The sequence below is a fragment of the Salvelinus alpinus genome, chromosome 36 (assembly GCF_045679555.1).
Source record: "Salvelinus alpinus chromosome 36, SLU_Salpinus.1, whole genome shotgun sequence".
Taxonomy (NCBI): Eukaryota; Metazoa; Chordata; class Actinopteri; order Salmoniformes; family Salmonidae; genus Salvelinus; species Salvelinus alpinus.
Window position 1 is genome coordinate 10,308,308 of NC_092121.1, and position 21,415 is coordinate 10,329,722.

At 42.8% G+C, this 21,415-nt stretch overlaps 1 protein-coding gene across 1 annotated transcript; it reads right to left on the reverse strand.

The window, feature by feature from the left end:
• Positions 1–139: 139 nt before the first annotated feature.
• Positions 140–19,274, reverse strand: LOC139564872 (ubiquitin carboxyl-terminal hydrolase 31-like). The gene is made up of 16 exons (XM_071384709.1): positions 17,955–19,274; positions 17,645–17,776; positions 16,355–16,449; positions 16,159–16,251; positions 14,662–14,797; positions 13,760–13,907; positions 13,415–13,595; positions 13,126–13,237; positions 11,156–11,250; positions 10,179–10,256; positions 7,833–7,962; positions 6,773–6,892; positions 6,297–6,522; positions 6,009–6,167; positions 5,658–5,813; positions 140–5,464 (listed from the first exon to the last, which is right to left on the reverse strand). The coding sequence occupies exons 1-16, from the start codon at positions 18,516–18,518 to the stop codon at positions 3,990–3,992; spliced, it is 3,900 nt and encodes a 1,299-aa protein (XP_071240810.1). The 5' UTR covers positions 18,519–19,274; the 3' UTR covers positions 140–3,989.
• Between the last annotated feature and the right edge of the window lie 2,141 nt (positions 19,275–21,415).

Below are 21,415 nucleotides of genomic sequence, written 5' to 3' on the forward strand. Positions count from 1 at the left end.
TCAACTGGCTTTACTGTGCAAAGCAAAAACATTCACAGGAGACAAGCTCCCTCTAGTGGGTCAGTGGACAACATTATTTCATAATACTGGAGATATGTAAAAGATTTGTATTAAAAGCGACCATGTACAATAGAACATATTGCTTTACATATTTTTTTTATTACATTTTACATGTTGTTCTTGCATTGGTAAACCAACATAATGTCTCTCTTTCAAAGAAATGCATTCTTTATAAAATAAAAAATATGAGAAAAAAAAATGCATATTAAAAGTGCATATACGTCATAAACAAAACATACAAATAAATTAACATAAAAGGTTTGATGCAGTCTCATGCACTTTCCCAAACTTATTTCATCATCAAATATTTCCCTGGACTCGTTTTGAACTACTTCCAGAAGACTCCTACTGTACAGATAACCACTAAGATAGCGTTATTGTAGTATTGTAGAAACGTGGGCTGCTGCCTGGTACTATTAGGTAATCAGTATCTAAAAGTCCAGTGTGTCAATCAAGGAGAGAAGAATGAATCAAATTCCATGACTGATTAATGACATGGTCTTTATACTATCTAATTAGCTACCACTATGTCAGATGTCCTAGACCAGGGCTCTCCAACCCTGTTCCTGGAGAGCTACCATCCTGTAGGTTTTCCCTCCAACCCTCATCTAGCACACCTGATTCTAATAATTAGCTGGTTGATAAGCTGAAATCGGGTTGCAACTGGGGTTGAAGCAGAAACCTACATGGAGGTTAGCTCTCCAGGAACAGGGTTGGAGAGCCCTGCCCTAGACACATATTTACTCTAGCAGTCTATGCCACAACAGGTGTCTTTATGGCAACTACAACAAGACCAAAAGTGTTCTTTAAAAAAATGGAAAACACTCCCATTGCTTAATAATGACATTCATCCATTAACTGACATGCCTTTCATACCTAAATCTAACAGTCAACCAGTTCATAGAAAAGTGAAATGAGAGCAGAGAGCACAGGCAACACATGAGATGACTGCGCTACAGAGGGAGTCGGTCTGTAGTTTCTGTAGTGTTAATAATGAAGTCCTTGCTGGTGAACAAGAGGGCAAGGAGAAGACAGATAACCTGCTCTTTAAAAAGAGAGCACCCTTTGAACACGTACTCCAGCATAGTGGAAAACAACATATATTGACACAATGAACATGAATGTAAAAGAAAAAAGGTAGCGACAATCCCTTAAAACAATCATAAGACTAAATCCATTTAGTGTAAACTTAAGTTAGAAAACAACAAGACAAATACAAAATGTTCAGCATCTTAAAGATTTTGGGTTACATCCGTTTCGCAATGTGGTAACATTCTCGCATGTAAAAAATAAAATAAAATAAAAAGTGTAATGAAAACCCTAAAACATACATGTGCAATTAAAGCAATGGAAGTCACTAACCATGCTCTCCATTGCTGGCATTTGGAAGATAGGATATATTGTACATTTACTCTCTGGTTCACATAGCAACAATCTATTGCATAGTTAAGGACATGCATGCGTTAGAGTTATCATGCAATACTGCTTTCCACAGTGTTGAAATGGTTGTTTCCATCGATTGACAACACAGTGGCACAACCATATACTTAAAAGCCAAAAAGGATAATATTGTTGCAGGCAGCTGATTTCACTAATAAAATATATATTCAAAGATGAGGATGGGCCATAAAATAAAGCTTTTCATCACCTAAACGTTGAGCATATTTTTTATGGCCATTTTGTGAAAGATGTGAGAGATGTGGTTAAATGTATTCATAATATGGCAACAGGGGAATGTAACCAAACAGGTTTGGAACCCGGGTCATCAGTGAGACTCAAGATCATGATAAACTAGAGATTAGGCCAAGACATTTAATTTTGGAAGTCAACACAAGCCTTCAGAAGGGTCAACTACAACGCAGGATCATGGAGTTAGCCAGCTAACTTGCAGAAATATTCCGATATCTTTCTACAAAATAAAAAGTTACATTTGAAATGGGTATGCTCTAATTGATTTAATTAACCATAAAATCAATAGTTATTTCTGGTTGCTTATCAAAGTTAGCTGGCTAACTCATGATTCTGCTTTGTAGTATACCCATCAGGTCAAGGCAAAGTAATTCAGTGAACTAGCGCTGCTATTCGTTCAAAAGCCCACCATTTCAACAGTGTTTGTAGCAGCAGCTCACTTAATGACAGCGTAGCCATGGGCAACAATAACAAGTAACAGGTTGTCAAACTGTTGCTGAACCCTTACAGAATCATTAATATGTTAATAGTTCATATGTAACAGTGGGGGTTTCACTTTCAGACAGACTGTAGCTATAGGCAGCAAAATGTCTGCAGTGGGGTTTAATATTAAACTTGGTGCAGTAGATTAGCAATATCAAATCTCAAGACCCTGGAGAAACTGGGTCTCTTACATTGTCAGCAAGCGAAATATGAAATATGACAAAATATGTTAAATGCCATTTCAGTAGAAGGTTATCTGAAGTTTTCAATATGTTACAACCAGACCAGCAAAAATGTTTACCCTGGTATTTTGAATCATAATTAAAGTTATCATATAAGGTAAGGCTGATGAACAGTCTTGAGAACGATTGCATGCACAGTTGAGAACTATTGCACTGAAAGGCTTGGGCATGGTAGATTACCAAATGGGTTACAGCAAGACACAGGGAGAGTTCAGTAACAGGTCAAAGCTACAGCTAGAAAAGCTTTGCAGATATGGGGCTGGCACCAGATCTGACTTAAATGACTCTTCAAACTATCATTCAACTAAGGAGAACATCCCTTGCAGGGCCTGACAGTTGTACAGTTATGTAGGTATGCTTCAAGTAAACAGCAAAGAATAGCAAAACGTTCAGTGCAGTGTGCGTTATTTAGATTGAATTGACTTAATCCGAAGAACGGACAAAGGCAAATATGCACAAATGTTCAACTTAAATGAGCGGTTATGAATTTTATCAGTACTAAACAGCAGCCTCTGGTTGCTATTCCATACATGGCAGAAATGTTCATCTCTCATGAGGTACCACAGGTTGAGAGGTGCTAACAGGACTGGTAACACAGATCAGGGGTAGGCAACTAGATTCAGCCGCGGATGGTTGGGGGGGGGGCGGAACATAATTAGAATAATTTGTACACTGCAAATTGACCACAACTAAGCCCAAAAAACAGATTGTATTTGAGAACAATCATTTCATATCTTGACTACATTGAGACACGATCAAGTCTCTTTTTTTTTTTTTGTCAAGAAAATACTTCCAAAACTAAACACATTTTTTTGACCAAAAACTTAATTCCCAAAATATATACATATATTTGTTTATACTAAAAACCTTGGGTAGTCCCACAACCCCCCCAAAAAAAATCACTTCCTGTCCGGTTTCGCGCCACAGGACGCCTGTTGCCGACCCCTGACATAGATAGTTTTTTTTATATTTCAAAACCTCAGCATTTTAAATATCTCAAACAGTGCCAGTATTGCCCTTTGAACAGCACCAGGTGTAGAAAAGGAGTAATATTTTAGACTACTCCACAAACTATCTTAAGACTAGTGTACACTTACAGCCTTAAATGTCAAGTCCTAGACCCGCTACTTTAGTTTCACGTGACCGTTTTAAACCAAGTAAAAGTAATACATAAAAAATTGACAGTAATAGACTTTTTGTTTACTAAGTTACTGTATAGCGTTGTTCTGGAGAAAAATATTCCATACTGTATTTACAAAGTGCTATCTTAAAACATTCCTATTCAGTTTTGCGTACAGTAGTAGACTAATAACATACTTTGCCGAAGGCAATGATTTGGTTCCATGACAGGATAGAAAGGCGCTTTTGATCATTTACATCTTGCTTATGAAAAGAAAAATACAAGTACATATATATATTATATACTCTCTCAATCTATATATATTTATATCTTAGGCACATGGAAAAAAAATTGCTGCGTACATAAAACAATGAGACTGCTATCGATATATGATGTCATTGAGGCTTCTGTGTTGGGCGTGCAGAAGATTGCATGCTGGCAGAAAGCTTTCTGGAGGACGCCTGCTTCTCAAGAGGCTTTTTCCCATTGGGGGGAGAATTAAGACTGGATTCAGAAGTGGAAGACTTGGATTTGCCTATAACAGGTAACAGAGAGCGTCTGACTGGGGTGGAGGGCTTGGAGGACTCCTTTACCTCAGTGACAACCTCGTTCACATGATGCTCTGAGGCATTGGCCGACCCATCCCCCTCCTGAACGCTCAACCTGGCTGTCCTTTCAGAGGCCTTCTTGGCCAGGATGCTGGTTTTACCCAGATCGGCCGACCGGCGGGACTCTCTCTGGCGCAGGGCGTTCTTGAAGAACGACAGGCCCTTGTCCTCTGACTTGCTGCTGTGCCTAGGGTCCCTGTAGGAAACGCTGGGGGAGCGCAGGCTGGTGACAGAGGAGCTGCTGATGGAACTCCGCAAAAACCTCCTCTCTGGACGGACCCCCTCCGCAGCAGTTTTGGTGGGGGTCCTGGCTGCAGCGTTGCTGCCCCAGCGTGGTCTATCAACCAGAGGGCTTACCAACCCCGAGTCCCGACTGCAGCTCCTCTCCAGCAGCTTCTTCCGACCAGAGGTTGTCTTCTCAAGGCCAGAGGCACTCTTCTTTACAGTGGGGGAGGGGGAAGCGGAGGACTGCGGCGTGGAGATGCGCTGCTTGCGCTGGGGGGTTCCAGCTGCCGAGTCAGGACCCTTGGAAGACAAAGACTCGTTCTTTTTGGACGGGGTCCTGGCGGGCGTAGCGGTGCCGCTGCTGGTGGTCTTGTCTTTAGAGTTGGTCACCTTGGGGCCCTTCACCACAGGGCTGGAAGACATTTGGGATGTAGAGGATTTGGGGGTGGAGGACGAACACTGGCGCTTCTTGGAGTTTTTCTCTGGCTCAGACTTGATGGAACTCTTTTTGGACCCGGCGCTCTCTAACTTCAGGGCAGATCCAGCGGTGCTGCTCTTGCGTTTCTGCTCTTTCGACAGGGGGGCTTGTGTATTTTTGTCCAGGGCTGTTATCTGGTTGTTGTTGTCCGTCAGGTCACTCTTGGAGCTCTTCTTATCGGCCGGCGTGGGGGCCCTGCAGTAGACTTCGTCTAGGATCCTCCTGCCATGGTCCTGGTCGGTGCTGTTCCCCTCCATCATGGCCAAGGGGGCCCTGCCACCAGGGTAGCGCTCGTGCCGGCTGTAGCTTCCGAAGCAAGACGTGGATACCTTGTCATCACAGGCCTCTCCCCTCTCTCCTATCCTCTCCAAAGGGGGAGAGGAACGTGAGTCCAGGGAGAAGCGTGAGGGGGAGTTAGACCTCATATGGAGCTTGGCAGACAGGGACCAGGAGGGCTTCATGCTGTTATCACTGAAGGCCAGAGGACTGGCAATGGATGACCTGGAAGACAAGCTCTGACGCTGGATGCTCCGAACAAAGGGACGGGTCGAAAATCCACCTAAATAGATACAAATAAATGAGTTTACACTAATGCACTAGACTCAATGAAAGGATAATTTAATGCCCCTTTTTCTCAACTGGGCATAGTAACAGATCCTGTAAGGTTAGAAATAATTAGCTTAATGAGGGAGAGAGGAGGGCAAAAGAGCTGAAGATGGAGAAAGAAGACAGAGAAACCCAGTTTATCTCACCGTCATCTTCGCTGCGGTCCCCTGTGGTGAACTCCACCGACTCGCCCAGGGAGGCCAGAGAGGTGCGTCTGGAGGAGGCCCCGGAAGCCAGGCTGGCCGGCCTGCTGCCTTGGAGACGGTTCACCCAGTGGTCACACAGAGATGAGCTGGTGGAGCCTGGCACAGATAGACACGACAATCAACCCCTCAGGTCTCTCAAAGATAACCAAGATGTTGATGCTACTGTCCAACTAAGAGTGTTAAGTGACAGTTTTAATGTCACTTAATGGCATTTCTCCTGTAGAACCACGTAGAACCATCTTAACGAAACATTAGTGTCAGGAAAATCCAACACTCCAAGTCACCACTGACCTGCTACGGAGCTGTTGGCGGACCAGGAGGGGATCGTGTTCCTCCTCTGGTAGAACAAGATGTAGGCCGTCTGCTGACACACATCATCATCAGCGACGGGCTGGACCTCACTGTCGTCAAAGCAGTACCACTGGCCGTCAACAGAGTTCTTACAGTAAGCTGGGAGGTTCGAAGAACAAGAGATTTAGGGTGATGATGAAGAAACTGTTAGAATGTAGTGTTATTTTCCTATCCATCTACCTCCAGTCGGTGACTACTACCTCCTTACTGCTAAACCACCGGTCTTACCTGTGTAGTGGCCTCCATGCATGTTTCCGTGGTGATTGCAGACGGCGTACAGGTCGTACAGGTAGTCGTCAGGGTTACGCCCCAGGCCGTAGGGTCGTCTCCATGGTGACCAGTGAGAGGGCAGGCTCCAGCTGCTCTGGGACCTCTTCACCATGTGAGGAGCCATGTCCATGCCAAGCAGAGGGAACCGCACCATGTTCTGCATCTTCACCCTCCTGTCAGCCTCCTACAGGACACAGCAGTAAACACAGTATCCAGTCAACTGAACTGGCGCTACACCCGCCTCTTAGACAGTGACTGAACATGGACAAGACAGAACAAGCAACACTGACTGAAGGCAAACCAAGAATAGGAACCAGTCGGGCCGCCCAAAGAATGAGAAACTACCGTTACTAAAACAAAACAGGAATGATTGGACACAATTCTCAGTGGGGGAATTGGAGGGGGTGCTGAATGCTATGTTGCTGCTGCAGTACCTGTCTGAACCTCTTGAGGTGCAGAATGAGCACATCAGGCAGGGTCCACAGGCTGAGCTTGATGTGGCCTTGCTGCAGCTGCTTGCAGTGGGGGCAGCGCCAGGCATCATCCGGGGCCAGCTGGAACAGAGACAGCCCACCCATGCGCGCACACACACACACACACACACACACATACATCAAGGAAAAGCTCCCCACCTCAGTGCTTTTAAATCAGTCTCACTCACAGAGGGAGTTCCGGAGTACTCTACTCCATGTTTTCCAGCCTCTGCTAACCACAGTGTATATTCAGAGTCTATCTGGTGTCCGTCCAGACAGAGAGAAGCCATTATAAAAATGCTGTATTTCAAACCTAGCATTAGGGGCAGAATATCCAGCACCCTCAGCATTTCTACCAAATGAAAGGCTATTGGATATTCAGCTGTGGAATAATAAACAAACCCTCTGGTAAGAAGAGAATGTTCCTTTTTCCAAGTCACTTTTCTTGTTTAAATACATACAACAGCATACAAATGCATCGACAGACATTGTGTGTGGCCTTGTGATACCAACACAATGTGTGTGCATGTGGCCTTGTGGTTTCAGCACAATGTGTGTGTGTGTGTGTGTGTGTGTGTGTGTGGTCTTGTGGTACCAGCACAATGTGTGTGTGTGTGTGTGTGTGTGTGTGTGTGTGTGTGTGTGTGTGTGTGTGTGTGTGTGTGTGTGTGTGTGTGTGTGTGTGTGTGTGTGTGTGTGTGGTCTTGTGGTACCAGCACAATGTGGGTGTGTACGTGTGTGGTCTTGTGATACCAACACAATGCGTGTGTGGCCTTGTGGTACCAACAATGTGTGTGTGTGTGTGTGGCCTTGTGGTACCAACACAATGTGTGTGTGGCCTTGTGGTACCAACACAATGTGTGTGTGGCCTTGTGGTACCAACACAATGTGTGTGTGGCCTTGTGGTACCAACACAATGTGTGTGTGGCACCAACACAATGTGTGTGTGGCCTTGTGGTACCAACACAATGTGTGTGTGGCCTTGTGGTACCAACACAATGTGTGTGCGCTCCAGTGTTACCTGCTCCTCTTTGGTGTAGAGCTGGAGGCACTGAGCGAGGGTGCAGGCCTGGGGCTGATGGTGTTGCTCTCTGTGCAGATATACACTCTCAGCATCAGGGATGTACTCTTCCTCAGTGAGCCCAAACAGACTGCATGGAAGGGGAATCACAGTCAGCCAATCAATCACTCAACACACTGCCTCCTATCCTAACAAGCAATACTAAATCTGACACGTCCCAATAAGTGGGTATTGCTTAGGTAGTCTAATACTTAAGGATTTCATTCCTTTATGTTATCCTGTCTCCAAATGTCTAAAGGCACCCGCATGCTTCCCAGCCGAAACAGTTCCTAAGAGTTTGTGCATATATTATGGTGGCATTATGTGATGTTTCTGTTCGTTTTGGAGTTCGGTAAGGGTTTTTTCGGCTGTTCGGGCACATTAGCCCGAACTGAGCCGAAGTCGGTAGGCGAAGTCTACACCCCTTCGCCGGTGATTGGTCAGCAGTAGGGATTCTTCAATAGAGCCTTTGTCATTCAACGAGAGACGGCTTGTTTTCATGCACATTTTTTTATTCAGAAATAAATACTGCACCAGACATCTTAGTTAAATGTAAAATTGCGCGACTATGAACTCCTCTGCAAAAAGGTAAAAATTAATGACACATTTCTTGAGTTATCTTCGATTCATTCTGACTATTTTGTGGAAGTTTATACTAGCTACGGCGTCTCAAAATGGACAAACAGTACTATTGCCGTTTTTTCATATTTATCAAGCAAAGTTATTTTAAGAGAGTATGCAAGCACACTCGTTCGGTTTGCCAAGCCGAGTTCGGCAAGGCGCCCGCCGAACTGAGCATGCAGACTTTTGCATTAAAAAAGCAAAAACAAACATCAAAGTGCCTCGTCTGCTATACTCTCTCGCCCCTGTCTTTAAACAATCTATTTTATTGAATATTTGGTAGCTTTAAGTGATGGGCATTTGAAATTATTTCCCTATTCGAAAATCCGGATAGTCAAAATGCATACATTTTAAAGAAAAACGTAACATGCAACAATTTAAAAGATTTTACAACATTATAGTTCATATAAGGAAATCAGTCAATTTAAATAAATTCATTAGGCCCTAATCTATAATTTCACATGACTGGGCAGGGGCACAGCCAAGGGTGGACCTAGGAGGGCATAGACCCACCCACTTGGGAGCCAGACCCAGCCAATCAGAATGAGTTTGTCCCCGACAAAAGGGCTTTACTAAAGACAAATACTCCTTAGTTTCATCAGCTGTCCAGGTGGCTGGTCTCAGATGATCCAGCAGGTGAAAAAGCCGTATGTGGAGGTCCCGTGCTGGCATGGTTACACGTGGTCTATGGTTGTGAGGCCAGTTGGTCATACTGCCAAATTCTCTAAAACAACGATGGATGCGGCTTATAGCGGAGAAATTAACATTAAACTCTCTGGCAACAGCTCTGGGGGACATTCCTGCAGTCAGTATGCCAATTGCACACTCCCTCAAAACTTGAGACATCTGTGGCATTGTCTTGTGTGACAAAACTGCAAAGTTTAGAGTGGTCTTTTATTTTCCCCGGCACAAGGTGCACCTGTGTAATGATCACACTGTGCACAACATTTGAGAGGAATAAGCTTTTTGTGCACATAGAACATTTCTGGGATCTTTCATTTGAGCTCATTAAACATGGGACCAACAATTGACATATATTTTTTTCCCAAAAGTTATGAGGTCCAAAATGTACCGCTTTGTAGGAATGACCCAGCTAATTTAGTTAGCCAGCGAGCGAGACTAATTATGCCAGCAGTGTCCCCCAAGTCCTTGTCTACAACAACTCCATTCAAATTAAACAACAGCCTACCTGTTGGTTGATCATTGTAGCCTACTTACAATTACCTAACTTAATTTCCTTAAATTGTAATTCCATTTTGCATTGATTAGAAATCTCCAACTTCACTTGGAGTTGGAGTTTGGGGTTTTAAATGGAGCGCACTCATAAAAACTCATTAAAAACTGTTGTTTTATTAAAATGTCTAATGTCATGGTCTATGCTTGTATGTAGCAATGTCACAGATAGATAGGCTATGCCTATTTTAATGAAAAGGCTGTCTAAAATGTAATTATCTATCTATGTATGTATATATAAAAAAAAAATTCAATGAATACCCTCGCAAGTAATCGAATACTAACATCCGTTTGGATATTCTAATAACCGTCCCCATCCCTAGTGGCTTTATAGGAATAATTTATGGTCCTGTATTTCCCTGCAGGATAAATCTCACCACAAACGGACAGAAACATGGCGTTTATCAAAGAGATGCAGAGCACCAGCAATATTGTTATGCAGCGTTCACTCACTAATCCTTGGTCTCTTTGTCCCACTCCACCACTATCTTGACGTGCGGCGGTCCCCCCTGGCCACAGGACTTGTACGCTCTGCCAAGGAAAGATTATGTTGAGGAAAAACGAGAATAAGCCAGTTTCACAACTTAAAACACATATCAAACAACAAGCTGTATTCCTCTTATCTTCAAAACACTAGAAATCTAAGTGAATTTGATTTACATTACCAGTGTGGCTGTCTTTTTGCCTGCTGTACACATATCTATCCAGCTTTTTAGTGTGTGTACTGTGTGACAAACTCCGATTCTATTCAACAAACTTCCATTCTATTCAATTGAATCAGAGTGTGAAGCAGTGTGTGAAGAAACAGATACCAAAACATGTAAAGGCACGCCATTTAACTGTTCTGGTGACATCAGAGCATCTGATCTGGCATTCAAGTGTGATTAGAGGATTACAAGGAGGCAGTGAACTGTAAACAACATTGTGAACTGGTGAGAGGAGGTGGTGTTTCAGTAGGAAGAAAACATTTTGAAAAAAGGGGAGATACTACCTGAACAGAAATTATATTTTTCTGGTGAGAAACATTTTGCTATGTGCCCTACTGAACATGACCCTGGTTGAGAGCTACAGTTGAATGATAATATAAAATATGCCATTTAGCAGACACTTTTATCCTAAACGACTTACCGTCATGCGTGCACACATTTTTTTACATACAGATGTGCTTTCTCATTTTGATCACTGTTGTCGCAGAGAATTTTCATGCACAACAGGAAATGCAAACTTATTGCATTCGAGGTTTAATGAAAAATGTATCAACCCCTACAAAAATGTCCATTAATTAAAATCCACATAATATAGAAAGTGGTCAAATGAAGATATCACATCTGTATTGGTGGTCCCGGGAATCGAACACACTATCATGGAGTTGCAAGCGCCATGCTCCACCAACTGAGCTACAGAGGACCAGGAATAACAAGGAGACTGACCTTTCCACTGTTGGGTGACAGAGAGGCTGCTCCTCTTGGGGCAGGAGGTACGTGATGCCAACCACACCAACCACTCGTAGGCTGAAGGGCCCCACCTGCAGATAATACCAGGACTTTAGTTACTCACTATCCCTATTCCCACCACCTGACTGCTACGTATAGACATGTTGCCACGGCCGTGCTTTTCAAACCAGACCAGCAGCATTCTATCCAATGAGGCAACTTAAATGTCGAACATGCCATTAAATGGGAATCAACTGTTTATTTATTTAGAGTCTAAGACATTGGAGGATAAAAAAATAATAATCAGAAAATCAAAAAAAAAATCAGAAGAAACAAGGTTTTGAAGTGTCTGTTCTAGATCTTTTAAAAAAAAACAGGAAATATACACTACCGTTCAAAAGTTTGGGGTCACTTAGAAATGTCCTTGTTTTTGAAAGAAACCACATTTTTGGTCCATTACAATAACATCAAATTGATCAGAAATACTGTGTAGACATTGTTAATGTTGTAAATGACTATTGTAGCTGGAAACGGCATATTTTTTTATGGAATATCTACATAGGCCCATTATCAGCAACCATCACTCCTGTGTTCCAATGGCACGTTGTGTTAGCTAACAGGAAAAAAGTGTTATGGACAGACAAATCTACGTTTGAGGTGTTCGGATAACAAAGAACATTCGTGACACGCAGAAAAGATGCTGGAGGAGTGCTTGACGCCATCTGTCAAGCATGGTGGAGGCAATGTGATGCTTTGGTGGTGGTAAAGTGGGAGATTTGTACAGGGTAAAAGGGATCTTGAAGAAGGAAGGCTATCACTCCATTTAGCAACGCCATGCCATACCCTGTGAACGGCGCTTAATTGGAGCCAATTTCCTCCTACAACAGGACAATGACCCAAAGCACAGCTCCAAACTATGCTAGAACTACGCACAATTGGCCTAGCGTCGTCCGGATTAGGGAGGGTTTGGCCGGTAGGGATATCCTTGTCTCATCGCGCACTAGCGACTCCTGTGGCGAGCCGGGTGCAGTGCGCGCTAACCAGGTCGCCAGGTGCACGGTATTTCCTCCGACACATTGGTGTGGCTGGCTTCCGGGTTGGACGCGCGCTGTGTTAAGAAGCAGTGCGGCTTGGTTGGGTTGTGTTTCGGAGGACGCGTGGCTTTTGACCTTCGTCTCTCCCGAGCCCGTACGGGAGTTGTAGCGATGAGACAAGATAGTAACTACTAACAATTGGATACTACAAAATTGGGGAGAAAAGGGGGTAAAAATTTAAAAAATGTAAATAAGTAAATAATAAATCATTATGACCTTGACTATATTTCCTATTCATTTTGCAACTAATTTTATGTATGTTTTCATGGAAAACAAGGAAAAGTGACCCTAAGTGACCAAAACTTTTGAACGGTAGTGTAGATATATTTTTTACACATACTTAACCCCTTTTTTGGGTAGGCACAAAAGTCCTTCATACTTCCATTCGTTTTTTAAAACCGGTACACGTTATCTTCAGACGAGTACCGGTTTGAGACACTTGTGGGGGTCATAGAGCAAAACGGAGTTTGTGGGAGTCTTAACTTTGCATAGAGTGGTCATAATAGTTTCTAGGTCAAACTGTTCAGATGCTACAGACGTTTTCGTGAGAAGAACAATTTTTGCGATGTCTCATGGTCTGACAAACACCGCTCTGGCGCCTTTAACCGCAGATGCGGAAGTGCGACACTGGAGGATGCAGTGGATTGAGAAGCATCCAATGCAAAAAAAACATCTCTGGCTTAAACTGACGGATTTTTATGGATTTTTTTGTTTTGTTATTTATCGACTCTAGGGGGTTAAATGCAGTAAAGGACAGTGCCTACTAGTGAAAGCCTGCACAGGTTGTAATTCAGACTCTTTTGCCATATCATAATTTTTTTAGTTGACCTGCATTCTGTGGGGTTGTGTTTCCATTCACTATCCTCCACCCACCTGAATGTAAACTCCTGGCCTGAGCAGGTGATGCATCTTCTCCAGGATCTCCTTCTGCAGGATATCCCAGGTCACAGTGCGATCCATGTACAGTACAAATGGAAGACCAAACCTGGAATAGCGGGAATGATATTCTCCTGTTAACAGACTCCAAGTATACCTTAATATAACATATCATATGACCTGCATGGTGTAACGGTTTCAGAGGACAGTGGAAAACACTGGGCTGTAGTACCCATAGAAATGCAACATTGCAGTCAATATTATTAATATTACATCTCTATAGTACCTCCTCCCTTGGTGACCGGTACAGGCTCGGTTACAGATCAGCAGGACCATCTTGTCGGCCCCTGTGTTCTTATTGGCCGACGGAGTGGCAGGATTCACAGCTCCTTGCATGAAAGACGAAGTCCTGCTCATCTCACTCCCAAACTTTAAGTTGTTCTGGTTCAGGTTGGCAAGCAGACTCCCTGGATTCCAAATCCCAATCGGTCATTGATACTCAGTCAATACTTCAATATACATTATATAAAATGCATGACAAGTACACTACCAAAGAAAAACGTTAATTGAGAAATGCCCAAAACGTATTGAATAATGTGATATCAACAGTAGATGAATAGTGAAGCGGTACCTCTCTTGGTTCGAATGTTCTCTAGTCTGAAGGTCTCAGGCGTCTCAAAGGCAAAAATGGAATCGCTCTCCTGAATGATATCGAGATCGTCGTCGTCATCACAGAAGGAGCGGTGGAAACCATCGTAGTACATCTCCGTCAAAACAAACTGAATCAGAGGCAAGCGGAGAAGGCCAAAACAAATCAATACACTGCTGCCATTTAGTCAACTCTGAAACCTTTTATTCAGATACGATGGTGAAACAGATTAGAGTTAGGCCATGCCCATTTCAGTGAATGAATTACAGAACATAAATAAACGACATCAATATTCTCTACAGTGTATAGGCCTACCTCTTCTGCAAATACAGAACAATGGTAAATATGGAAGGCTACACACTATGATTGAAAACCCCCTCCCTTTCTTCTGGAGTTCTTGCCCTATCCCTCAATCATGTCAACTTGTCTTATTCAGACCAGGATTTCACACACACTAGTGTTCTGCTTAATGTAATCCAATGACAGCACTGTATGAACGTTTCAGCCACATCAAACCCAAGGCATCAGTTCTGTTGTTCTTGGATAAAATGGGCTGTTCCAGTGATCCCTTCATCCTGATTAAAGAGGCTATGATGCACTAGCCTAATACTACTTACGACAACACTGTAAAGCAGCTATTAATACTGAAATGGGCACACCTGCTGGTACAATCAGTCTCGTACCCAGCTCTCGTACCCAGATGAATCATTAAAGGAAAAAGTAGGGTAGTCCTTTACTGTTCTTTTCAGATAACATTCCTTTGAAATCCTTAGTAGCTAGGTAGCACCAGAACATAAAGCAATCAAGTTAACTTCTGTGTGTATGTAACCTAGTAAGACAGAGCTGAGGCTGCTAGGGATAAGAGAGCAGGAAGGGAGCAGCACCTGGTCCAGGGGGATCTTGGTCTCACGTGACACAGCATCTCGGAGTCTGGACACGGTGCTGTTCAGGGGCACGGCCACTCCGATCCTCATACAGTGAGAGTACTTCCCCTGGTAGACCACTGTCACATACAGAGGCCTGGGAAGAGAGAGGAAACATGGGAATGACAGGGATCAAATATTGGCACCATATAAGGAATTACGAAACACCAGATAAAAACCACTGACAAAGGCCAGGAAATAACAGAACGGACAAACTCAACTTTCGCCAAATTAAACACAATTATGTCCAATAATCAACCTCCTAGGAGAGTACACGTTTCCACCTCCTCTAATGCTGCTGCTACAACACTGTCTGGAGACTGCTAATTTGTAATCTGTGAGAGCACGGAGCAGGATTCCTCTGGTGACTGTGTGGATCAGTGCTACTCTAAGCTGACACTAAGAACTCAGCCAGCAGGCACAGCAACGCAGCTCTTTCAGGAGTTCAGTTTGAGATGCCCCACATTCTGGAGAACACTCATTTTTAAGATGGTTGCCATTTCTGAGTTTCTCTGTCATTTGAACTTCAGTTATGCGGGATCTGTCTTCACATCAGCTCAACTATGGCCAGAAACAGTGGCATAACAGGCTTAGCAGAACATTTTTATTCAGAGAAATGAACTAGATGCTTCAGACTAGTGATAACTGATAACCCAAAGTTGAGTAGCAGGATTGTGTTTCTGGGAGGAGATGGAAGAAGTAGTAGTGAAGGCAGAGCGGTGAGTCACTGAGCCTTGGGCTGGAGGACCATTATTCTGTCATCAATCAGATGACAGCTGGAGGACTAATGGGACATCATTTGCCACTGTGTATCTCCTAATTTCACCTCATTCTTCCCATCTTTAATAATGCATGGACAGCAATGAATTTAGTGGCTTAAAAAAGAATCTGCATCGAACAGGCGCTCTCTCCTTGATGTGACAGTACAACGCCATTGTAAAAATAGCATCACTGTATCATGAGGACAAAAAAGGCCATGTATGTCCCAGGTACCTCCGTTTAGGAGCATTATGAATCCTCATCTGAGTGAGCATAAAGGTGGTTTTGACTGCTGGGCACAAATAATGAAACTCAAAATACTTAAAACTATGACAGAGAAGAATCCAACATATTTCTAAAAAGTCATAGGCCTAAATCTTCATGTCAGATTTAAAAGTAAGTCCATTTCCCTTTTTTACTTTAGCCATTTAGTGTTTTCTGGGCATGTAGCCCTTAAATTGACTTTAGAAATAGAATAGTCCCATAATTACTGGCTTGGTTTGGTCTGCAGATATATGCCATTTTGGAGATTTTGGCCCCAAACGACATTCCTTCTTATTTACTTTGCTTCCGCATCCCTGGAAAATTTAAATGAACCACAGTCTCAAGTAGTCTCAAGATGTACATTTCAACCCTTTTCAACAGTCTTGTTCCTCCCATCAGACCCAATGATGGAACACAGCAGAGGTGTGTACTCACCTTGTGTGAGGTAAGAGGATGGGCAGGGAGATGCAAAGGAAAGGATCAAAGGTGTTGCTCTGTTTTTGGCAATGCGGGCAGGTGAGCGACGACCTGTTGGTAAGAAAGGGAACTAACTGTCTCAGAAGTCGTCATGAGGAATAAACAGAATGGAGAATATAAAACTCCTCAGGGGTAAGCATCAAATAAGACCTACCTGTACTGTGCCTGAAATAGCTCTTGCACAAATGAACCGGTTGAGAGCGGAAGAGAAGGCCCCTCCAGGCCCCCATCATCCTCTTCCACTGGTGGCTAATAGGACAAAAGAGTGGATGAGCTCTTACTGCATATTAGACAATTTAGGATATTGAGGCTGTATTCTATTCACTAGGTAAATGAGCATCCAAAGCAGTCTGAAAGACATCGAAAGGATAAGAGACCAAAATACAAACAAAACTGCCTGTGACGCTGCAGTTCCTCTGACTTATCCTCAAGGAACTATGAGCGTTTGACAAGGCAGACTAATCAACAATGCTCTGTGGGGTCTATTCAGGTCACGTCTCTCACTCTGCATGTCTAAAGTCTTCTTCACGCTTTGGTTCGGCTGGCGCCTAAAGGCGATCCGAACGAATGTGCTCGCATACTCCCTTAAAAGACCTTTGCTTGAAAAACGAGAAAGTGACAATAGTACCATTTGTCCATCTTAAGACACCATAGCAAGTATAAACTTCCTCAACATAGTCAGAATTCATCTAAGATCACTCAAGAAATCTGTCATTAATTTTTACATTTTTGCAGAGGAGATCTAAGTCGCACAATTTTACTTTAAGTGAACAAAATTTGGATGAAGACGATTTGTGATGACAAACTCTACATAGAATAATCCCTACTGTTGACCAATCACCAACAAAGGAGCGTAGACTTCGGCTACACATTTTGGCTTTCCTCGAGATATGTCAGCACGAACAGCTGAAAAATCATTGCCTAAGACCAAAACAAAGAAAATATCACCATAATATATGCACGAACTGTTCCAAACTGTTTCAGATGGGAAGCAATCCAGGAAGGGGACACAGAACACCATCACTTCCTGTTCATTCTCCCACAGGAGATGAATCCGTCAGCACACCGTAAAGTAGGGAAGTGAGCTCTCTCTCCTAATTTGTTTGTTCCAGTGCTCTGGAAGATTGATGCCTGATAAGGGGCTCTACGTTCAGAAATGGGTTAGGTCGGTAAATCTGCCCTGTAGGATGCCAGGCCTTTACCCTCGCTCAAATGTTATTCCGTTTGGAATGTCTGAATGAGTCTTCAAAGGACATCACAATTAGCCAGCCACCTCCTGTCACCTCATCCACTCAGACTGCTGACTCACCTCAGGTACAGCTCCATTCACTGCTAGCTCGAGGTCACATCACTAACTGTCTCGTTGTGCTAACCTGGCCACTACCACCGTTCCTGAAGTTGCATTAGTAGGCCCTAACTCTATGATGCGCAAACAAAAGTTTACCTTAATGGAAGGCCTGTTATTGGGATGGTTGTTGAGGTCTTCATGTACCCTGTCCAGAAGCCAGAGCAGAAACTCCTGGGCGTCATGCTGAGCATTGCCTTTATACTGCAAAGCGCTCTTTGAGACGGCATTCTGCAACAAACAGCACAAGCAATTCTGCTTGAAAATTCTGGTGATAGCCTAGTCTCAGAAGTATGATGTAGCCTAAAAGTATTTGACCATTTCAAAGATGTGTAGTATAGGCTGATTTTGCGGGCCAAATGCAGTTCTGTGAAAGAAGTTTGCTTTATGATACATTGTACCAACTTACTTTGAACTCCCTGCTGTGCTGTGGGGTGTATTCAAATGTCCACAGGGCCCGGACCAGTCCAGACAGCTGCTCTGTCACCTCACCTCTGTCATGAGGGCCCTTCCTCCCCAAATGCACACCGTTTGTCTTCGGTTTCTCCTTCTCCTCATCCGTTTCCTCGACTCCCCGGTATTGTTCCAGTGCCAAATACTCAGCAAAGAGTTCAGTGTTACTCAGGCACTGGAGGATGGCATTCATGAAACAAGTGTTACCATGGTTTTTGAGACCAGACACTCCAGGGACCTTCTCTCCGAGGAAACGGTCACTATCATCCAAAGCTGGTGAATTTTTGCCTCCAGTTTTGAATAATGTGAAACCCCCATCGTCTTTGTCACCTTCAATAGAATGCCCATCTGATCCAAAATGGGACAAGGTTGACAGGGTCCTGAGGACTCTGCCCATAAAACTACCCACAGAGCGCACAGAGCCTCGTCTGAAGAGTTTCTTGCTGAAGCTACCAGATTTCTTCTCTTTAGTCATGGCTTTACTAGACATGATTGCCTGACTTGTTGGGCACCCCCTCATGCAATAAATGTCCAAATACAATATTTCCTGTGAGGAATGAGCTGAGCTAGCAAGCAAACTAACTTTCAGCTGTCTCGTGCTACATCTTAATTGGGAAGTCAAGTCACATCTCAACCCATCAACTAGCTAGTAAGCTACCGTTAGCTTGCAGGGATATATTTCCCATATTAGGGGAAACGTTATAGCATTGACTACCATTAAATACGAGTCAACACATTTTCAAAGACAAGTGTTATGTTGATCTAATTGGATAGCTAACCTTAGCGTGTCAGCTAACACAAGAACAGCAACTGTCCATAGCTAGCTAGCTAAATCGACTCGCTAGCTTGTAAACTATCCATTAATCAATTTTAAGTGATTCGATTTAGTAAAATACACAAATTACAATAAGCTGTCGGAATGCATTTGTATATGCTAAACAAGTCAACCTATCCGCTGACGTTCATGCAAATCGCTTCTTGTAGCTAGCTGATTGTTTTTATAGTTAGCATTTGCACATTAGCTGCTAGCCACTGCATAAATGAGTCCCTTGCGCAGAAGTGTCCTTCCATCCCATCCGAAAATAAAAATGCAGTTACCAAGCAGAGACGTTTAATTCCGTGTCCTTGGTTAATTTGAGTGGGACTGTAAAATGTCCTATGCTTTCCAAGCTGAAGTGATCCCCGAAATCCGATTTTCCATTGCAACGGAGTCAGTTTTTCACACTTTCAGTTACAAAAATACGGACACTGCAGGACAGCAGAGAAACAGCTGACGTAACAGAGTCAACGCCAAAATACAACTGGGGGAGAGAGAGGGGTTCCACTGTGCCTTTTTTCCATAAATCAAACGTTTTGTATCAAAGTCTCAAAATGTGTACTATTGAATAATAAAGTAAATGTTTTTTTGTTTTTTTTAATGTAGGCCTATCCATAATCATGCAGTTGACAATTAAGGAAATACTTCCTGATCTATGGACAGTCCAAAAAATATTGATTGTAAGACTGACATAAATAATTGCTTTTTGGGTGGGGGGGATGCAAGTATGAGGGGGTTGGGTCTCCTATAGTACAGGGTGGGGCTCTATGATAATGGGGTTAATGAAATCTGAGAGGTGGTATGTTTCAGTTCCCACTGAGATCCAGTCTGACATCAAGTTGGTCTACTGGTATTTTATTGCACCACAACATACAAAATGCACAACAAATAGGATGTTGGAATCAATCTGTGACTGCCACGTCTTGGCTGAATGGCCTCACCATATAGCCTACATCATACAGTGATGGATTTAGCTTTATTGAATTTTATGTAACCTATCACATACACATATTAGCCTATCAAAATACAACATTTAGCTCCATGATCTACTAAAACGCAAAACACAGAGACATAGTAAAACAATATATATTTTAGATTGATGTTAGAGGAAAGAGAATCAGTCAGATGAGGGAATCAGCAGTCAAGGTCACCAGCATAAAACCAATTGTAATTTGAGTCTTCATTGTGCCCGCCTCATACTCCTTACCCACCAATCAGCATGTCTTATGTCATATAACACAGAACGAAATTAGCCTAATGCAATTTGTCCTTTATATTCTCTTAAATCGAGATGGGAGGGAGAGTCACAGCGAGCTTTGTAATATATAGCCTACTTTCAGACATCAGACACAATGTCAAACATTAAATTATGTAGGCCTAATGGTTCATGCATTTCCCTTATTGTTTTACACTGAACGTAGTACGGGTTTGACACCTACAAATGATGCCGACCTAAAGATGCAAGGATGTGGTGAGTAAACGTGTGTTTTTAATTATAGTCCCATGAGTCACTTTCCTCATCAATATCTTTCTTGGACCTTTAGTTATTATTTTGCTGTAGCTATAACTATTGGGTTGGTGGAACTTAGAAGTAAGGTAAAAGTAGGTAACCTAGATAAAGATCCTAGAGGTACAGATTAATCCATATGCTGCCTCCACATGCCCAGATCATTTAGTTCCCATATGCTCGGGTATGGCTTAATTTCCTGTTCTTTTAAGCTGACCTCAGCACACACAGTGACTAGATACTGTGCATCCCAGCAGCACCTCTCATCATTAGGATATCTATCCAATTACATCTCTCCCAAGTAGCTCAGACTAGAGTGCAAACCATAGACCTTACATAAAAGAAGGGTGTGTAGACCATGCATTTTACTGGCAAACATTGTATGATGATATCATTACATTGATTTCCTTCATTCTATCGTATCCTGGTGTTCAGTGCCTCTGTATTGTAGTACACAGTACATGTTAGAGCAAACTATTTAATGCAACATTTAATGCCAAGAAATAAGCTGCTATTTTCTACAAAATGATATAAGATTCAGCCATGTGACTATTGCCCTCTGCTGTTTGGAGAAAGGAAGTCAGTCACTAAGTAAGATTTAGAAAATAATGAACTATTTCCACTGCAGTGTAGACTACATTTCTTGGAAATTAGCACCCCCACACCCACAGCACATAGAGAAAAATCTCCATAGATTTGAGCGGCGAAGATTAATTTAGCTACAGACAAAACTAATATGACCTACTGTGTGGTTTTATAGAATGGTTTGATTCATTTGATCATTGACGGCAAAATCCATGCCTGTGCACACACTCGCACCAATAGGCTTACTTTTAGGCCTAGATCCATTGTTAAACATGTAGGCCCACACTGCTAAATAATCCCATTATTGCTAGCAAGTGGCCCAGTTATCTGTGATTGAAATGAAGTAAAATGCTCAAAATGTAAGACAAAACATCCACAGGAAAATAATCCACTGGGCACGGATGTCAATTCAAAGTCTATTCCACGTTGGTTCCGTGTATTTCATTGAAATTATGTGGAAACAACATTGATTCCGTCAGTGTGTGCCCAGTGGGTATTGTTTACCAAA